The sequence below is a fragment of the Miniopterus schreibersii genome (assembly GCF_964146895.1).
Source record: "Miniopterus schreibersii genome assembly, chromosome: 10".
Taxonomy (NCBI): domain Eukaryota; kingdom Metazoa; phylum Chordata; class Mammalia; order Chiroptera; family Miniopteridae; genus Miniopterus; species Miniopterus schreibersii.
In genome coordinates, this window is record NC_138110.1 from 51478437 (window position 1) to 51493081 (window position 14645).

The 14645-nt window shown below is 41.6% G+C and overlaps 1 protein-coding gene across 33 annotated transcripts in view; it reads left to right on the forward strand.

The window, feature by feature from the left end:
• The window catches only part of ZMYND8 (zinc finger MYND-type containing 8), a 109817-nt gene that overhangs the window by 38663 nt on the left and 56509 nt on the right, over window positions 1–14645 (forward strand). For 23 of the 33 annotated variants that reach the window (XM_081150106.1, XM_081150125.1, XM_081150103.1 and 20 more), the window contains 5 exons: window positions 5605–5823; window positions 8770–8883; window positions 11425–11517; window positions 12654–12741; window positions 13896–13951. In XM_081150106.1, coding sequence (XP_081006232.1) covers window positions 5605–5823; window positions 8770–8883; window positions 11425–11517; window positions 12654–12741; window positions 13896–13951 — 570 coding nt within the window. The remainder of the gene's footprint in view (window positions 1–5604; window positions 5824–8769; window positions 8884–11424; window positions 11518–12653; window positions 12742–13895; window positions 13952–14645) is intronic. The other 10 variants (XM_081150112.1, XM_081150118.1, XM_081150121.1 and 7 more) reach the window with 1 other exon arrangement.

Sequence of the window (14645 nt, forward strand, 5' to 3'; positions counted from 1 at the left end):
GATAATTTTAGGGGAGTTTCAAGAAGAGCTTTTAAACATGCTTTATTTTTAGGGGAAAAAGTATTCTAAGGCTTAAAATTAATTTTTAATGCCTCTTGGTTCAATGTTTTTATCCCTTAGGAAAGGTGAAAACATGTAGGTGCTTTTTCTTGGGATTGCCAGAGGGAACATCCCAAAGCCTGGAAGGGTGCTCCTGGCATTTTGTGGAGGAGGGTCAGGTTGCCAAACATCTTGCAGTAGATAGGACAAGAAATACCTTGTCCCCAAGTGACATTAGGGCCCTGATTGCAAAATACCACTCTTACCTTTAGTTATTGGGTCATTTGAGTTTGAAGAGTCCTGTTGGAAGAACCAACCCTTCCTTCCTTCCTTCCTTCCTTCCTTCCTTCCTTCCTTCCTTCCTTCCTTCCTTCCTTCCTTCCTTCCTTCCTTCCTTCCTCCCTCCCTCCCTCCCTCCCTCCCTCCCTCCCTTTCCTCCCTCCCTTTCCTCCCTCCCTCCCTTCCTTTCCTCCCTCCCTGCATGAAAGGATTGAGAAATAACTGCTAACAGACTTGTACCAAATGGCCTTAGATATACTTTGATCAAATATGGCAGAGAAATCCTGGGTTCCCTCTTCATGTCTGAGTGCAGGGTATATACATATCATAAATGGATGGGCTAGGACTTATTTTGTTGGGTCCATGCATTGTCTTAAAAACTCGGATGTTTCACAGAAATCCTTTGTTGGGCAGGGACAGTGTATGAGCAGTTGAGCCAGTTCAGGGGACAGCAGGATTGCTGGCATTGTCCTGAGATCAGGCAGCACTGTGGTATGTGCCAGCCTAGCTGCCTTGGCCCTGGAGCTGAGTGGAAGTGCTCCCCTGTGGTGGGCGTGAGCTCTGCCCCTGCTGCTGTCTCCTCCAGGGTGAATGCTAGGGCCATTCCTCATACTCCAAGGCCAGGTAGTTTGTCTTATTTTGCAAGACCCATGCTTTTATCCAGTGCGGGAGAACAAAAGCTGGAGAAGGGGACTATATTTATTTAATTTATGTTATCTATGTCGCCCCTGTAGGAATTTGAATTTGTGTGTCCCCCTCCCCCCGACATGTACCCTGTGCTTACACAGCAGCCAGAGTACCCATTCTCTAGCTTAGGTAGACCAGGTGTCACAAACTATACTTGTTACATGATAGTCTAGGTGCAAACTCTAGTTATTACTATACTCTGAGCCTGTTTCTGTAAATAAAGTTTTATTGGCCTACAGCCACATTCATTCATTTACATACTGTAAAAAGTTTGCCAGCTCCTGGGGCAGACTAAGGTATTCCAGAAACGAATGAACAAGCCTGTCTATTTTCTTGTTAAGCTTACCTGTGGGAGAAGCAGGGAAATAAGAACGTTGCTCACAGAGCCTGCAATTATCCTGTAATAACACAGGTTGCAACCTGTTTGCCTTACCAGCAGGCTGGTAACACACCTTATACTTGTGGGGGTGAACCTGAAATGATTTGCTTTTCCTGTTTTAAATGTTCTATATTGGTTATCAGATGATTTTGATGGAGCAGGAAACATTTACAAGCAGCAGATAAGGCAGGTATCTGATTGACAAGGAGATTACCAGGGAGCTAGGCCTCAGCAACAACGTCACTGCTCCAGGAAAGGACAGAATCTCCTGAAAAGAGCTTGGAGCAGCCTGACACTCAACTCCCCATGATCCTCCCAGGATCACCTGCTCCCCAGCCAGGTGTGGGGCAGGGGCAAGGACATGGGGAAACCTAACTTCCTAAGTGGCAGTCCTCTGGCTCCTATGAGATAGAAAGGACTTGGGTTACCCCTTAGGGAGATTAGCTGTCATATTAGAATTTTCTTGTTTTCTTTCGATCTTAGTGATTCCGATTCTTTCTGTCCTATTAACTTACTGGGTGGAAGTCAGGCACTGGACTATAGCTTACTGCTGTCTTGCAAAAGCCACGAAACATCTTAGATGACCCTACTCAGGTTAGAGATAATTTCTGCTTGCTTGATGTGTATAGTTTATCTTTCTTTTTTAAAATATATATTTATTGATTTCAGAGAGAGGAAAGGAGAGGGAGAGAGAAACATCAATGATGAGAGTCATTGATTGGCTGCCTCCTGCATGCCCCCTGCTGGGGATCGAGCCCACAACCTGGGCATGTGCCCTGACCGGCAATCGAACCCTGGTTGCCATTCCTGCTGGGCATGTAAAGGATATGATTTTCTAACCACTATGGTGTACACCTGAAACTAACACGAAATAGCGTGACCGGGCGTGGCTCAGTGGTTGAGCGTCAACCTAGGATCCAGGCGATCGGGGTTCGATTCCCGGTCAGGGCACATGTCCGGGTTGCGGGCTCGATCCCCAGCAGGTGGCGTGCAGGAGGCAGCCAATCAATGACTCATCATTGATGTTTCTCTCTCCCTCTCCTTTCCTCTCTCTGAAATCAATAAAGATATATTTAAAAATAAAGAAAATCATATACTTTACAGAGTGATCCCCAATATTTCAAGTACCCATCTGGCACCATATATATATTGACTGTATTCCCTATGCTTTATTTTATATCCCTGTGACTATATATATACACATACATATATATTAATTTTTTTTATCCTCACCTGAGGATATTTCTCCATTGCTTTTCAGAGAGAGTGGAAGAGAGAGAGAGAAACAGAGAGAGAGAAACAGAAACATTGATGTGAGAGAGACACATAGATTGTTTGCCTCCTGCACTTGCCCGACTGGGGCTGAGCCTGCAGCCAAAGTACGTGCCCTCGGCTGGAATGGAACCTGGGACCCTTTAGTCTGCGGGCTGATGCTCTAACCACTGAGCCAAACCAGCTAGGGTGCCATGACTGTAGTTTTTAAAAATGTTTTTATTGTTTTAGAGAGAGAGGAAGGGAGAGGGAAAGAGAGAGAGAGAGAGAGAGAGAAACATCGATTAGTTCCATATGTACCCTAACCCCGACTGGGGATCAGATCCACAACCTGGGCATGTGCCCTGACTGGGAATTGAACTGGTGACCTTTTGGTCCACAGACGATGTTCAGCTGAGCCACACCAGCCAGGGCCCTCATGACTATCTTGTAACTCCCAATTTGTACTTATAAATCTCTTCACTTTTTCCATCCAGTTCTTCCAGATAAGTCTTTTTAACCTGGCTTTCTCACCTGTCAAGTAAGACCAGTAGTGTCTACCCTGTGTACCCCTCTGGGTGGTTGTGGGGATAACATGAAGATGGTGTGTGTGATAGTATGTTGAAAAACATAACATGGGAAGAATATTGTAGCAATGATGTTAATTTCTGGAAACCAAGTGAATGGTCTATCTCAAATGTTGAAGTGCAACAGGGACATAACTGGGCTCAAGAATTACATATTCCCTGGAGTTAGGTTTTAGAGCTCTAGCTTACCTGTGTCTCTGAGCTTGATGCCATTTTCTTAAACTAGTAAGTCTCTACTTTCTTTGCTGCAAACTTCTGTTTGTGTTTTATTGGGCTTTGGTGCATGCAGGCAAATGGATGCCATTAGCCCGGTAACAATTTTGGTGCCAAACTTGGGGCTATTTTGCCTGTGGATTTGGTGACCCCAGCTTGGGGCTTGCCACTAGGCCCCTGCCAGCAGGTGCCCAGACCTATTATTGGCGGAGGCTCAATGGCAGTCCATAACTGGGCGCCCCCAACCTATGGTGCTTTTGTTTGCAGCATAAGAAATGAGGAATTTAAAAGGCCTAGATTTGGAATTTGCTCTGGTTTTGGAAATGGAAGATGTCTTATGCCTCAGACCCATGAAAGTGGACAAATACCACCTACCACACTATCATTAAACTAGAGAGAAAAACTCCATGGTTGACATGAGGACCTGATACAATGATTAACCAATCAGTGTAGCCCCTGATTTTTATTTTCTGGTCAATGAATTTTATTTAATTTTGTTAAGTGAACAGTAGCCACGTAAGATTTATTAAACCAGTAATGAAAACATGTTACTGTTTTGTCAATAGACAAACAGACCAAAAAAAAGGTCAGACACTACCTCAAATACATATGGGAATTTAGGGAGCCAGTTTAATCAGAGCAGGTAAAGATAGATTTTCTACCTTGTTGGACCTTTAAGTTTTTATCATTTCACTAAATTTTTGATTCTTTTTTTAAAAATTACCATGATTAATAATTTTTCCTGTTTATAATCTATCCCCATGTAGGCCATCAGGGAACCAGGTTTTAGAGTACTAGCTTACCTGTCCCCAGGTTTGGTGCCATTACCTTAAAGTAATAAACCTCTACTTTCCTTGTCTCTCTCCGCCCCCACCTCCCAATGCAATCACTCAATAAACTATTAGAACTGTTTATATATAGGGACAATTAAAAAATCTACCCGCATTTCTATGTACCACCAATAACTATTTGGAAAATATAATAGAAAAAGATGCCATTGACAGTATCAACAAAAATTATGTAGTCTCTAACCAGTATATGAGATCTTTATGGAGGAAACTGTAATATTTTACTGAAGGACAGGGAAAAAGCTTGTTATACAAGGAAGTTTATTCAGAGGTGGTTGTGGCTAAGCTATTATCCACAAAATCGAGGTTCAACGTGGGTTGAGTAGCCTTCTTAAGGTCGCACAGTGAGTTACTCCAGGTCATTTTGATGCTTACCTCCAGACTTTCTCATCCTTCCTAAGCAGGATTTCTTACTGGTTTCCGGTACACATTTTGCTAATGAGTTTCATCTGAGTGATTTTATGTGTGTGGAGTGCGACTTTGCTGGATTCTATATCATTAGGGAAATAATTGCTCTTGATAGTTTGGGATAAGAAGGGGTCTGGCTCCTGTGAATTGGCCACCCATCTCATCTTTCTACCATTATTGGTTCTAAGTAGGTGATGTAGCTCCTGGTAGATGAGGACCTACCATGTTTAAGAATCGTGGCTTTAGGAAGCCTCTTGTTGGGTCAGAGTACTTCATGCATTCAGGAAAGACTTAAAAAACAGGTGATCATTTTTTGGTGACTCAAATCCAATTGATCTATTCTCCAAAAGCCTGATGTTGAAAGAATCCCAGGGCAAACTGACGTTATTTGTTGGCTTTGAACATTTAGACTTCCATATATTGGGCTCTTAACTATATCAGCAGTATTAGTAATGGCGGCACAGTGTTAAATGCATATATTGCACCATCCCATTTAATCCCAACCCAGTACCATGAAGTTCAGTATTATCATGCCCATTTATTTTACAGATGAGAAAATTGAAGCTGAGAGGTTAAGAGACCTGCCAAGGGTCATGTAGCTGGTAGAGCTAAAATTTGAACTCAGGTATGCCTGAGTTATGTAGCCATTAGGCTATCCTGCCATAGGACTGCCTATTGAGTCTTGGACATCAGCTTTTCAATCTATGTCCTCTTAAAATAGAAGCAAGAAAAAAGTCTTAATATGTAATGATCTGTAAACCCTGTATGTAGTAGAGTAACCCAAGATAGCTTTTTAATGAATGTATGAAATGCTGTAATTGTCTTTTGTTGTTATTGATGTATTTGTTCAAATTCCTTTTGAGAATGCACATTTGTTTTGAAACCAAACCTGTCTTTCTTGCCTACATTTCAGTCAGAACTAAGACATGGTCCGTTTTACTATATGAAGCAGCCACTCACCACAGACCCTGTTGATGTTGTACCGCAGGATGGACGAAATGATTTCTACTGCTGGGTTTGTCACCGGGAAGGCCAAGTCCTTTGCTGTGAGCTCTGTCCCCGGGTTTATCACGCTAAGTGTCTGAGACTGACATCGGAACCAGAGGGGGACTGGTTTTGTCCTGAATGTGAGGTCAGTTCTGATGAATGAATGCATTATCTGCCTCGTTTCTTCTCCTTTCTCTTCCTCCCTTTTATTTTTAACTCTTCAAATCATCCAGATTCAGGGAAAAAAGAAATTTCTTGCCTTCCACCTGCTCTATTCTGGTCATCTCCTTTTTGGACCAACGTTGGCAGTGTGGCCTCTTGGGAAGACATTTTCACTGAGTATTTTTGATTCTTCGTGGGTCTTTGGATCATTTTGAGATCTGCAACCTTCTCTGATCCTTTGGTAATGAACATTTCAGAAGTTAACTGATGAATCTTCACATATTTTGAAAAGATTTCATGCTATTTTTCCCCTTCTTGGATGTTGTCTTCCTGCTCCATCATTGAATCATCGGCAGTAGCCACTTTAGGAAGACCAGTTTTGGTTGTATGTTCCATGTGGTTGCCATCTGATGCTTCCATTCAGACCACACCTACTTGTGCACTTCTTAGGTGCTAGGGAATTGGCAGTAAACAAAAAGAGGCATGAGTCACATTCTTTTCAGGAAGAAAGGCCAAAAACCAGGCTAATGAAAGCTATATACAGTATGTTAGAGGAGGAGTGTTCTGGAAAAAATGAATTGAAGATGACAAATAGGGAGCAAGGAGGGTGCAGGGTGTTCCCATTTTAAACAAAGAGGTCCAGGAAGCCTTACTAAGATTTGAGAAAGACTTGAAGAAGAGGAGGAGTGAGTCATGCAGCCGGGGGGATGACCCTCTAGGCAGAGGGGACAGCAAGTTCAAGACCCCAGGCAGAAGCACACTGGCATAGTAAAGGGAATGTTATATTTCATTTGTAGCAAAGTCTATGAACACTCCTCACTAAAGCAATTATTGCGGTTTCCATTATCTGGCGACTTCCAAATATGATGCTTTTTCAAAATGCTGAAAGTAAGAATGTCCTCTACAAAATAATTTACTATGGGATGTCACCTGCATTCAAAGTATGTTGGAGTGAGATATCAAATGAGGGAAGCTTTCTATGTGTCAAATGGAAAGTTCTCCCAGATGTCATTAGTGGGGGGGGAAGCAAGCTATATATAGGACAGTGTCTATGGTACCATTTTTGTATAAGAAAAGGAGAAAAATAAGAAATATAAGAAAAGAAATTAGACATTCAGCTGATAGGATGATGACGTCTTAATGACGTCCTGCCCCTAAAACTGTAAAAGATGGCCTTTGATTCTCTGCGGGTTACTCTAGATGGAGAGATGTGTAGGACGTGTTTGCTTAGCTACACCCTCCTGTTCAGAGCCTCAGCTCATTCTTCTACGTTTAGTGTGGGAATTGGAGCCTTCACCTATTTCTTTTTGTCTTGGCCAACCCTTCCCTTCCTTAAAATTATTGTTTAATAATTTTGCAAAAAAGGTAGTGGTTCAGAGAGGATACTTTTGCTGCAAATAATAGGTCTTGGTAAAAGGTGACTGAAACAATAGGGTTTTGTTAGCATGGGTAGGAAAAACCCAGAGGCAGGGCCAGGCAAGAGCTTGTTCAGAGCCAGGCTTTCCATTCCATCGCTGAGGCCATGTTGTCCCCATGTGGCCCTATGATGGCGACTGGGGATTTTATCACAGTAGCTAGACAAAAATCCCCTAATAGGGGTGTCTCTCTTCACATCCTTTTTTATCAAACAGAAGGACTTTGCCCATCAGCCTCCAACTGACTGATTTGCCCTTGGGTTCATTGGTCAGGTCTGGATCATTAGTCCTTAATCAAAAAAGGCTTGAAAAATGCGTGTCCAGCACTTTTTAGTCTATATTGTGGGAACCAGGCACTGCCAGCCAGGAGGAAGGGATTGGAGATGTGGGGCAGAGAAGGCGAATGACAGTTGAATGACATGCAGCCCAAGTGTTTGCCATGGATAAGTTACCTGGAAACGAACAGGAATTCAGGCAAACAGGCGTGCTATGTCTAAGATTTCAAGCCCCAGTGTTCTTACGGGGTGACTTGGTAGGGCGCTCAGCTGAGAAGACGAGCTCTGTCAGGCTCTGGTAGCCAAGCAATTAGATACTTGCATCATGTACTGTTTTCGGCTTCAGAATGACTCTGTGTTGCCCATTTTCCTCGACAACCAGACACATCTGAAAGTTCCTTTTGGAGGATCCAGAGATAGGAAGAGTGGAAATGAAATCCAAATTAATTGGAGAAAACTTTTCTCAGCTCTCTCCCCACAGATGGCTCAAGAATGTTCCCTGCCATCATCAGACTTCGCTATTTTTGTTGTTGTTGCTGCATAAAGATTCTGAAGCGCTGACATATAGCACCAGATTTACGTAGCAGAATCCGAGTCTCTTCTTGGATGGGAGTTTCCCTTACAAAGTGACATTTATTGCCCATGGAGATAAGACAGCTAGGCTGTGCTCCTCGCGCAGTTGTCCTGAGTGGGTTCACATCAGTGGTGACAGAGAATTAAGTCATATTTATTATTAGTTCACCACCATCCCTTGGATTCTTCCTATCTTGAAGACGGTCCCTTTCCATCAGTGATGTTGCTGAGTAAATGCCTTGCCAGTTTCCTGAAAGATAGCCCAGAACCTTAAGAAGATCAAGATAAGTGGCTGATTCATTGTATGAAGAGATCACCCTGAAAGCATCAGTGGCCTTTCCTCTCATCCCATTCTTGAAATTCAAGATTGTAATAATGACTATTTTCAGGGCCCTGCTCAGTGGCATCTTTCTTAGATTTTATCATCTTCATGAGCATAAAACACTTCTAATAAAGTAATCAATGGATTGGTGTGCTTCTAACTTTTATCCACTGATCCAGTAAACGGATAAGTAGATTGGAGTACTTGTCAAGCGAAACGACTGGTCTCACTTGGAAATTATTATTTTTTATGTGTGAGCTTAATGGAAAATTAGGAGAAAAGGGAAATCAGTTTACGGATAGTAACTTTTTCTAACTGGCCATCTGTGTGATTTTGACTTATAGAAGATTACAGTAGCAGAATGCATCGAGACCCAGAGTAAAGCCATGACAATGCTCACCATCGAACAGTTGTCCTACCTGCTCAAGTTTGCCATTCAGAAAATGAAACAGCCAGGGGTAAGAAGAAAGTTCCTCTTGGTATAAAGTGTAAATGGAAGTAGTGACTTTTGTTCTGTTAACCTCTTATTCCAGGTAGCTTTAGCTTTTCAGACACCTGTGCATGCTGGTTAGGCCTTCTTATGTGCCGAATTCCAACAACTGTAAATGAAACGTAAGTTACGACAGCATTCAGTTCTCTATAGTGTGTACTGTGTGTCCTCAAGGACTTTAGTTGGGAAATGATGGGGATTTAAAATTCTGATTGGTTATCTAGTGAAACCACCCTCATATCCCATCAGGTAAGGGGAAGCTGACTCCTTCCCTTGTGAGTTAGTAAAATTCCATTGCAATGATTGCTGAGTACAACCCAGTTTATTTATAAACAAGGTCTGACCATGGAACCTTCAAGTAAAACTCAACCAGTGAGATTTCTCATAAAGGGTGAGAATTTGATTGGTTCCTTCAATGTTGAAATGGGATTTGAGGTACAGCCTGTTCCCCTTAAGGAAAATATTATTATTTTAATTTATTGATGAGAGAGATCAATTTATTGTTCCACTTACTTATGCACTCATCGGTTGATTCTTGTATGTGTCCTGACTGGGGATCGAACCTACAACCATGGTGTATTGGGATGGCATTCTCACCAACTGAGCTACCCAGCCTGGGCAAAGAAAATCTGTATGTGAAAACAGGGCTGCCACATTCTGCTGGCAAATTGTGTCCTTCCAGTGGTTTCCCTCTTGAGTGCCAGTCTGATCGTAGCCATGGTGGTTTTAGTTTTTGTGTGACAGTTTTCAGGAAGATGGCAGTAAAATGCTTTGCTTCTAAAAATAATCCATATGTTATGCCAATATAATCTATATATTATGACATTTTTTTCCTTTAGAAACTTGAGGCTGGAGTTCTCTTTTTCTGATTTGCACAAAGGCACTATATGGACCAGTAGTGATCCTTTGTGACTCTTTAGAGTTTGCTTTTTCTAAGTCAGATGCATCTATAGAAATGTAGAATCTCAGGGTATTTAGTAGCCCCTGTGGTTTGATTCTTTATAAAAGGAAGCTTTAGTTTTGAGATTATATAGTGGGATTTGGTATCATGATGAAAAAGATTGAGAGCATGCCAGTTGGGTATTGCTAAATTGGGAACCTATTTCTTTTTAATAAAATGCCCGTCAGTGGAAGCAAAAGCATAGCCTCAGTTTGGTTAAAACGACAAACTTTTAAAACTATGGAGTTTTCTATTTTGAGTGACAGAGAATTACTTCCTGCTTTTTGTAGGCTGAATCATATCTGCTGAGGACTGTTTACAAAGAGAATAGACTCATGTAGACTTGTCAACACTGTAGAATTATAAACCAAAAGGAAAAATCAGAGACGACGTTAATTTCTCACATAAATTCTTTGATATAAAATCAATCAGTGTAGAAAGTCGCTGATTTTGTGGTAGCATCTCTGAAACTTACAATGGCCACTCATTCATTCTGGGTAAAAGGGCTTGGCTGACTGTAAATGGTAACCCATTCAGATGCCTTGCTTGAGTATAATTTGGTGTTTAATTAAATCTTTTAGATTTTTTTTATTGATAAGTAAATACCACCTATCAATAAACCAGGCTTACGTTTTCAGCTGATTCATGTAGGACTTAAGAAAATGGATCAAGATGAAAAACTTTTACACAGTTCCTGTGTTGAAGGTAATTTGGCTTCTCAAAGAAGGAGCAAAACCTCACTATTTAAATTTTCCCCCATGTGTAAAATAGCTGTTGGCACTTTGGAGAACCTTATCTGGTGTTTCTTTATTTGGTATAGCCAGATTTTAGCCTCAGGCAGTTTTGATTATGGGCATTTGCAGTGTATACATAAGCTTCGTTCAGAGTTCAGGTCTAAAGGAACTGATAGAGTGTTGTTCTTGTCCATCTTAATACAGGGTTGGGCAAAAGTACGTTTACAGTTGTGAGTATGCTAAACACAGACTTCATTCTGGTATTATTATTTATTAATTATTGCATTATTTTTCATTTTTTTAAAAAAAATATCTTTATTGATTTCAGAGAGAGGAAAGGAGAGGGAGAGAGAGATAGAAACATCAATGATGAGAGAGTCATTGATCGGCCGCCTCCTGCACGCCCCCGACTGGGGATCGAGCCTGCAACCTGGGCATGTGCCCTGACCAGGAATCGAACCCTGATCGCCTGGATCCTAGGTCGACGCTCAACTGCTGAGCCACGCCTGGCCAGGCTGCATTATTTTTCATACGAACAACTGTGAATCTACTTTTGCCCCACTCTGTTTACAAGGACAGGACCTGTTATTTGTGTATGTCTTCAGAAGGAGACAAAACCAGAACACAGTTGGGCTCGTAATTATTGATAATCAGGCATAATTAGAAAGGGAACCTATTTGGAGAGCTCCTCAGGATCATTCTTTGTGAAAATTTTAAAAACCATATTGTCTGAAAAGTTGTCTGCATTTTAAAGTGCTTTGTTGGCATTAATGCTTGGTTTTCCACAGCAGTGATGGGTTTGTGTCTGTGTGTGTGCGTATCTTTTCTTTTATAGACAGACGCATTCCAGAAGCCTGTTCCATTGGAACAGCATCCCGACTACGCAGAATACATCTTCCACCCCATGGACCTTTGTACATTGGAAAAGGTTGGCCTCCATCAAAGAACCTCACCGTTGTTGCCCACAGTTGAGATGACTAAGGATCCTCCCTCATTTTTCATTCCCCATCTCAAGTTAGATGGTTTCTCTACATTTCCTCTGCACTATTTTTATTGGAATGGAAGAACTTTTATTCCCTAATGCCTTCTGTAACATTCTTTTAAGGATTGCAATAGAGTGTCGAAGTCCACTGATTAGCTCTAAATATTACTTCTGCAGTGATTCTAGTTCTTTATAGGAAGAAGTCATAGCTTCTAAGAAGTAGCAATTTGATGGATTTGAGCCTTACCTTTTCTTTCCTTTTGGAGATGCTAGTGAGAACAGCAGGAGAGAAGAGAAAATTAAGTGTCTGAGAAACCTTCACATTAGCAATACATTAATGGCTTCATAGAACTTGACTTACTCTACCGATAAGGGTATTTCTTTAATGCCCGGAGGTGTTTTAAAAGTTCATGCTAGACCTCTATGCTGAAAATGACACGTGTAACCCTTTAGATTGTGCACAACTTCTTGGTGCTGATTTTCAAATTGTTGGCACCAAAATCTGGATCAAGAAAGCATGTATGAGGAGAAAACATCACTTCATATTGTGTGCATGGATGAACCCCAAACAGTAAATCTCATTTGCTTTTGGAAAATTGCACACACTCTCATGGTATTCCAAAAAGACGGCATTCAAAAAAGACAGGGTTGGAATTCTAGCTTCCTAAATTAGTAGCTTTGAAACTGGAGAGATATGTTCCTTAACCTTTCCGTACCTTGGTCCCCCGTCTGTAAAATGGGAATGATAATGACTGCTTCATTGAATTCTCAGTCAGGAGGCTAATGGGAGACTATTACAAGTAACAATAAATACATAAATATATATAATGTCTGTTCACTGGAGTAAGCTGCTTGATAAAGGACAGCTGCTGTAAAATGAGAAAATTCAAGTTAGCGTGAGAAATTCAGTGGATATATTTTTAGAGTTATAGATCCTGACTATAATAGCATCTTGGGAAATGAGTAAAAACATTAATTAATTTGGCAAATGACTGCTAAGAAAATTATGTGGGGGACGCAGGTGCTACTGGCTGTGGCTTGTGTAGACTCACTGGTGATTATGCTCTGGCTTGTCTCCCCAGAACGCTAAGAAGAAAATGTATGGCTGCACAGAAGCCTTCCTGGCTGATGCCAAGTGGATTTTGCACAACTGCATCATTTATAATGGGGGTGAGTGGCATAGATGACATCTAGAAAAGAGAATAAGCTGTGTGTGTTGCCCATTCTTCCACTCTCCATAAAAATTCAGCCTCTGAAGAGCTTCCCTTCGTGACCCAAACCATATGATATGCTCTTATTAGGGGCTGTCACAGTACCTGTTTGTTGGATACAGAGTTATCAGTCTTCTGAGTTTTCAAGACAAGCCGGAAATCTAGAGTGTGTGTGTGTGTGTGTGTGTGTGTGTAATCTCTTTGCCAACAAACACAGTTTCTGAAAGTAAAATAACATATGAAGAAAACGTGGCTTTCTGACCATCTTGTCTCCTCTGGTTTATTGCAAAGGTAAGGGATTTAGAGTTAGATCTGGGGCCAGATCTTTAACTCATTAGCTAAGTGGGCTCGTGCAAGTGATGGCTCCTGAGCCTTGGCTTACTCATTGATGAAATGGGAATATTCATATCTGCTCCCTATTATGGCTTCTTGAGGGGTTAACAACAAAATGTATTTTGGCCCTGGCCGGTTTGGCTCAGTGGTTAGAATGTTGTCCCACGGATCGAATGGTCCCAGGTTTGACTCTGGCCAGGGGCATGTACCTCGGTTGCAGGCTCAATCTCTGGCATCACTGGTCAGTGCACGAGGCAACCAATCGATGTGTCTTTCTCACATCGATTTTTTCTCTCTCTTTCTCCCTTCCACTCTCTCTGAAAAGCAATGGAAAAAATATCCTTGAGTGAGGATTGGAAAATTAAAAAATGTATTTTGAAGCATGGGTACACAGGAGCTACGTAATTAAATGCCTTCTTTCCCCCATACTGTTCTTGGGTTGGAGTTTGGAACAGCGGGTAGAGTAGGACTCCTTTCCACTAACTTGAGCCTTTAAAATGTAAAAGCATCTTTCAAATATTAATCCATAACTTGTAGGGAAACATCACAAATTGCTCAGTTTCAGAAAAGATGGTATCAAGGCACCAGGGACTGGCTGACATTCATGAGAAACGTCACATAATTTGAACTGGCATTAGAAGCCAGAACCTTCTGGATTTTAGCCTTTAAAAGCTTCATCCTGGGGGAAAACAAGTTAAAAGGTTGTTAGTGGAAATGCAATTGAAAGGCTGGGTGTTACATGTTTTCATTAAAATTAATCCTGTTTTCTTATTCCCTTAGGAAATCACAAATTGACGCAAATAGCGAAAATAGTCATAAAAATCTGTGAGCATGAGGTATGTTTTTCCCACTGTTGTGTGTTAAATGTGTCCAGAGTGAGGGTTGGGGTGGAAGAGATTTCCATGTGCAGAACCTCCCAGTGGGTAGCCAGAGTGATTTTAGAATTTGTTTAGACAGAGATGGCTCCCCCTCTCTTTAAGGAAAAGTTAAAGTAACAAGGAGGGGACCCCCAATATGTTGTAGAGAACCCTCATCTTAGACATCAGCTAAAGGAGATGGAAATGACCATTTATTTTTTAGCTTTGAGTCATGGTCAAGCACCAGACATCCTGTGTTTTCTTGGTTGCATAGATAAAGTTCATAATTTTTCACCCCACAGTCCGTGACTTTGAGTCAGGTCCTATTCAGTCTCCCTGCAGATGATCTTTGGTTTTTGACATTGTTTGGGGGAAAGGTCCTGACTCTCTTACAGAGCAGCCCAGGTGTCCTGGAGAGTCTGTTCCTTTTGCAAATACCAATAGGTTTGATGGTGTGGATGAAACCAACCTCCTGGGCTGTGCACCCCAAGGCTCAAGTGGTTGTGCGACAGGCTGGTGGCAGAAATGGTATGAGGAAGGCTTTCTTTATTAGATCCCCATTGTAAGAGGGAAAAACTGATGTAATGGCCTTCACCCTGTCTGTGCATTCGTTTATTCATTGATTCGAAAACCTTTCGGCATCTTAAGGTATGCTTATGCCTATATATTTACA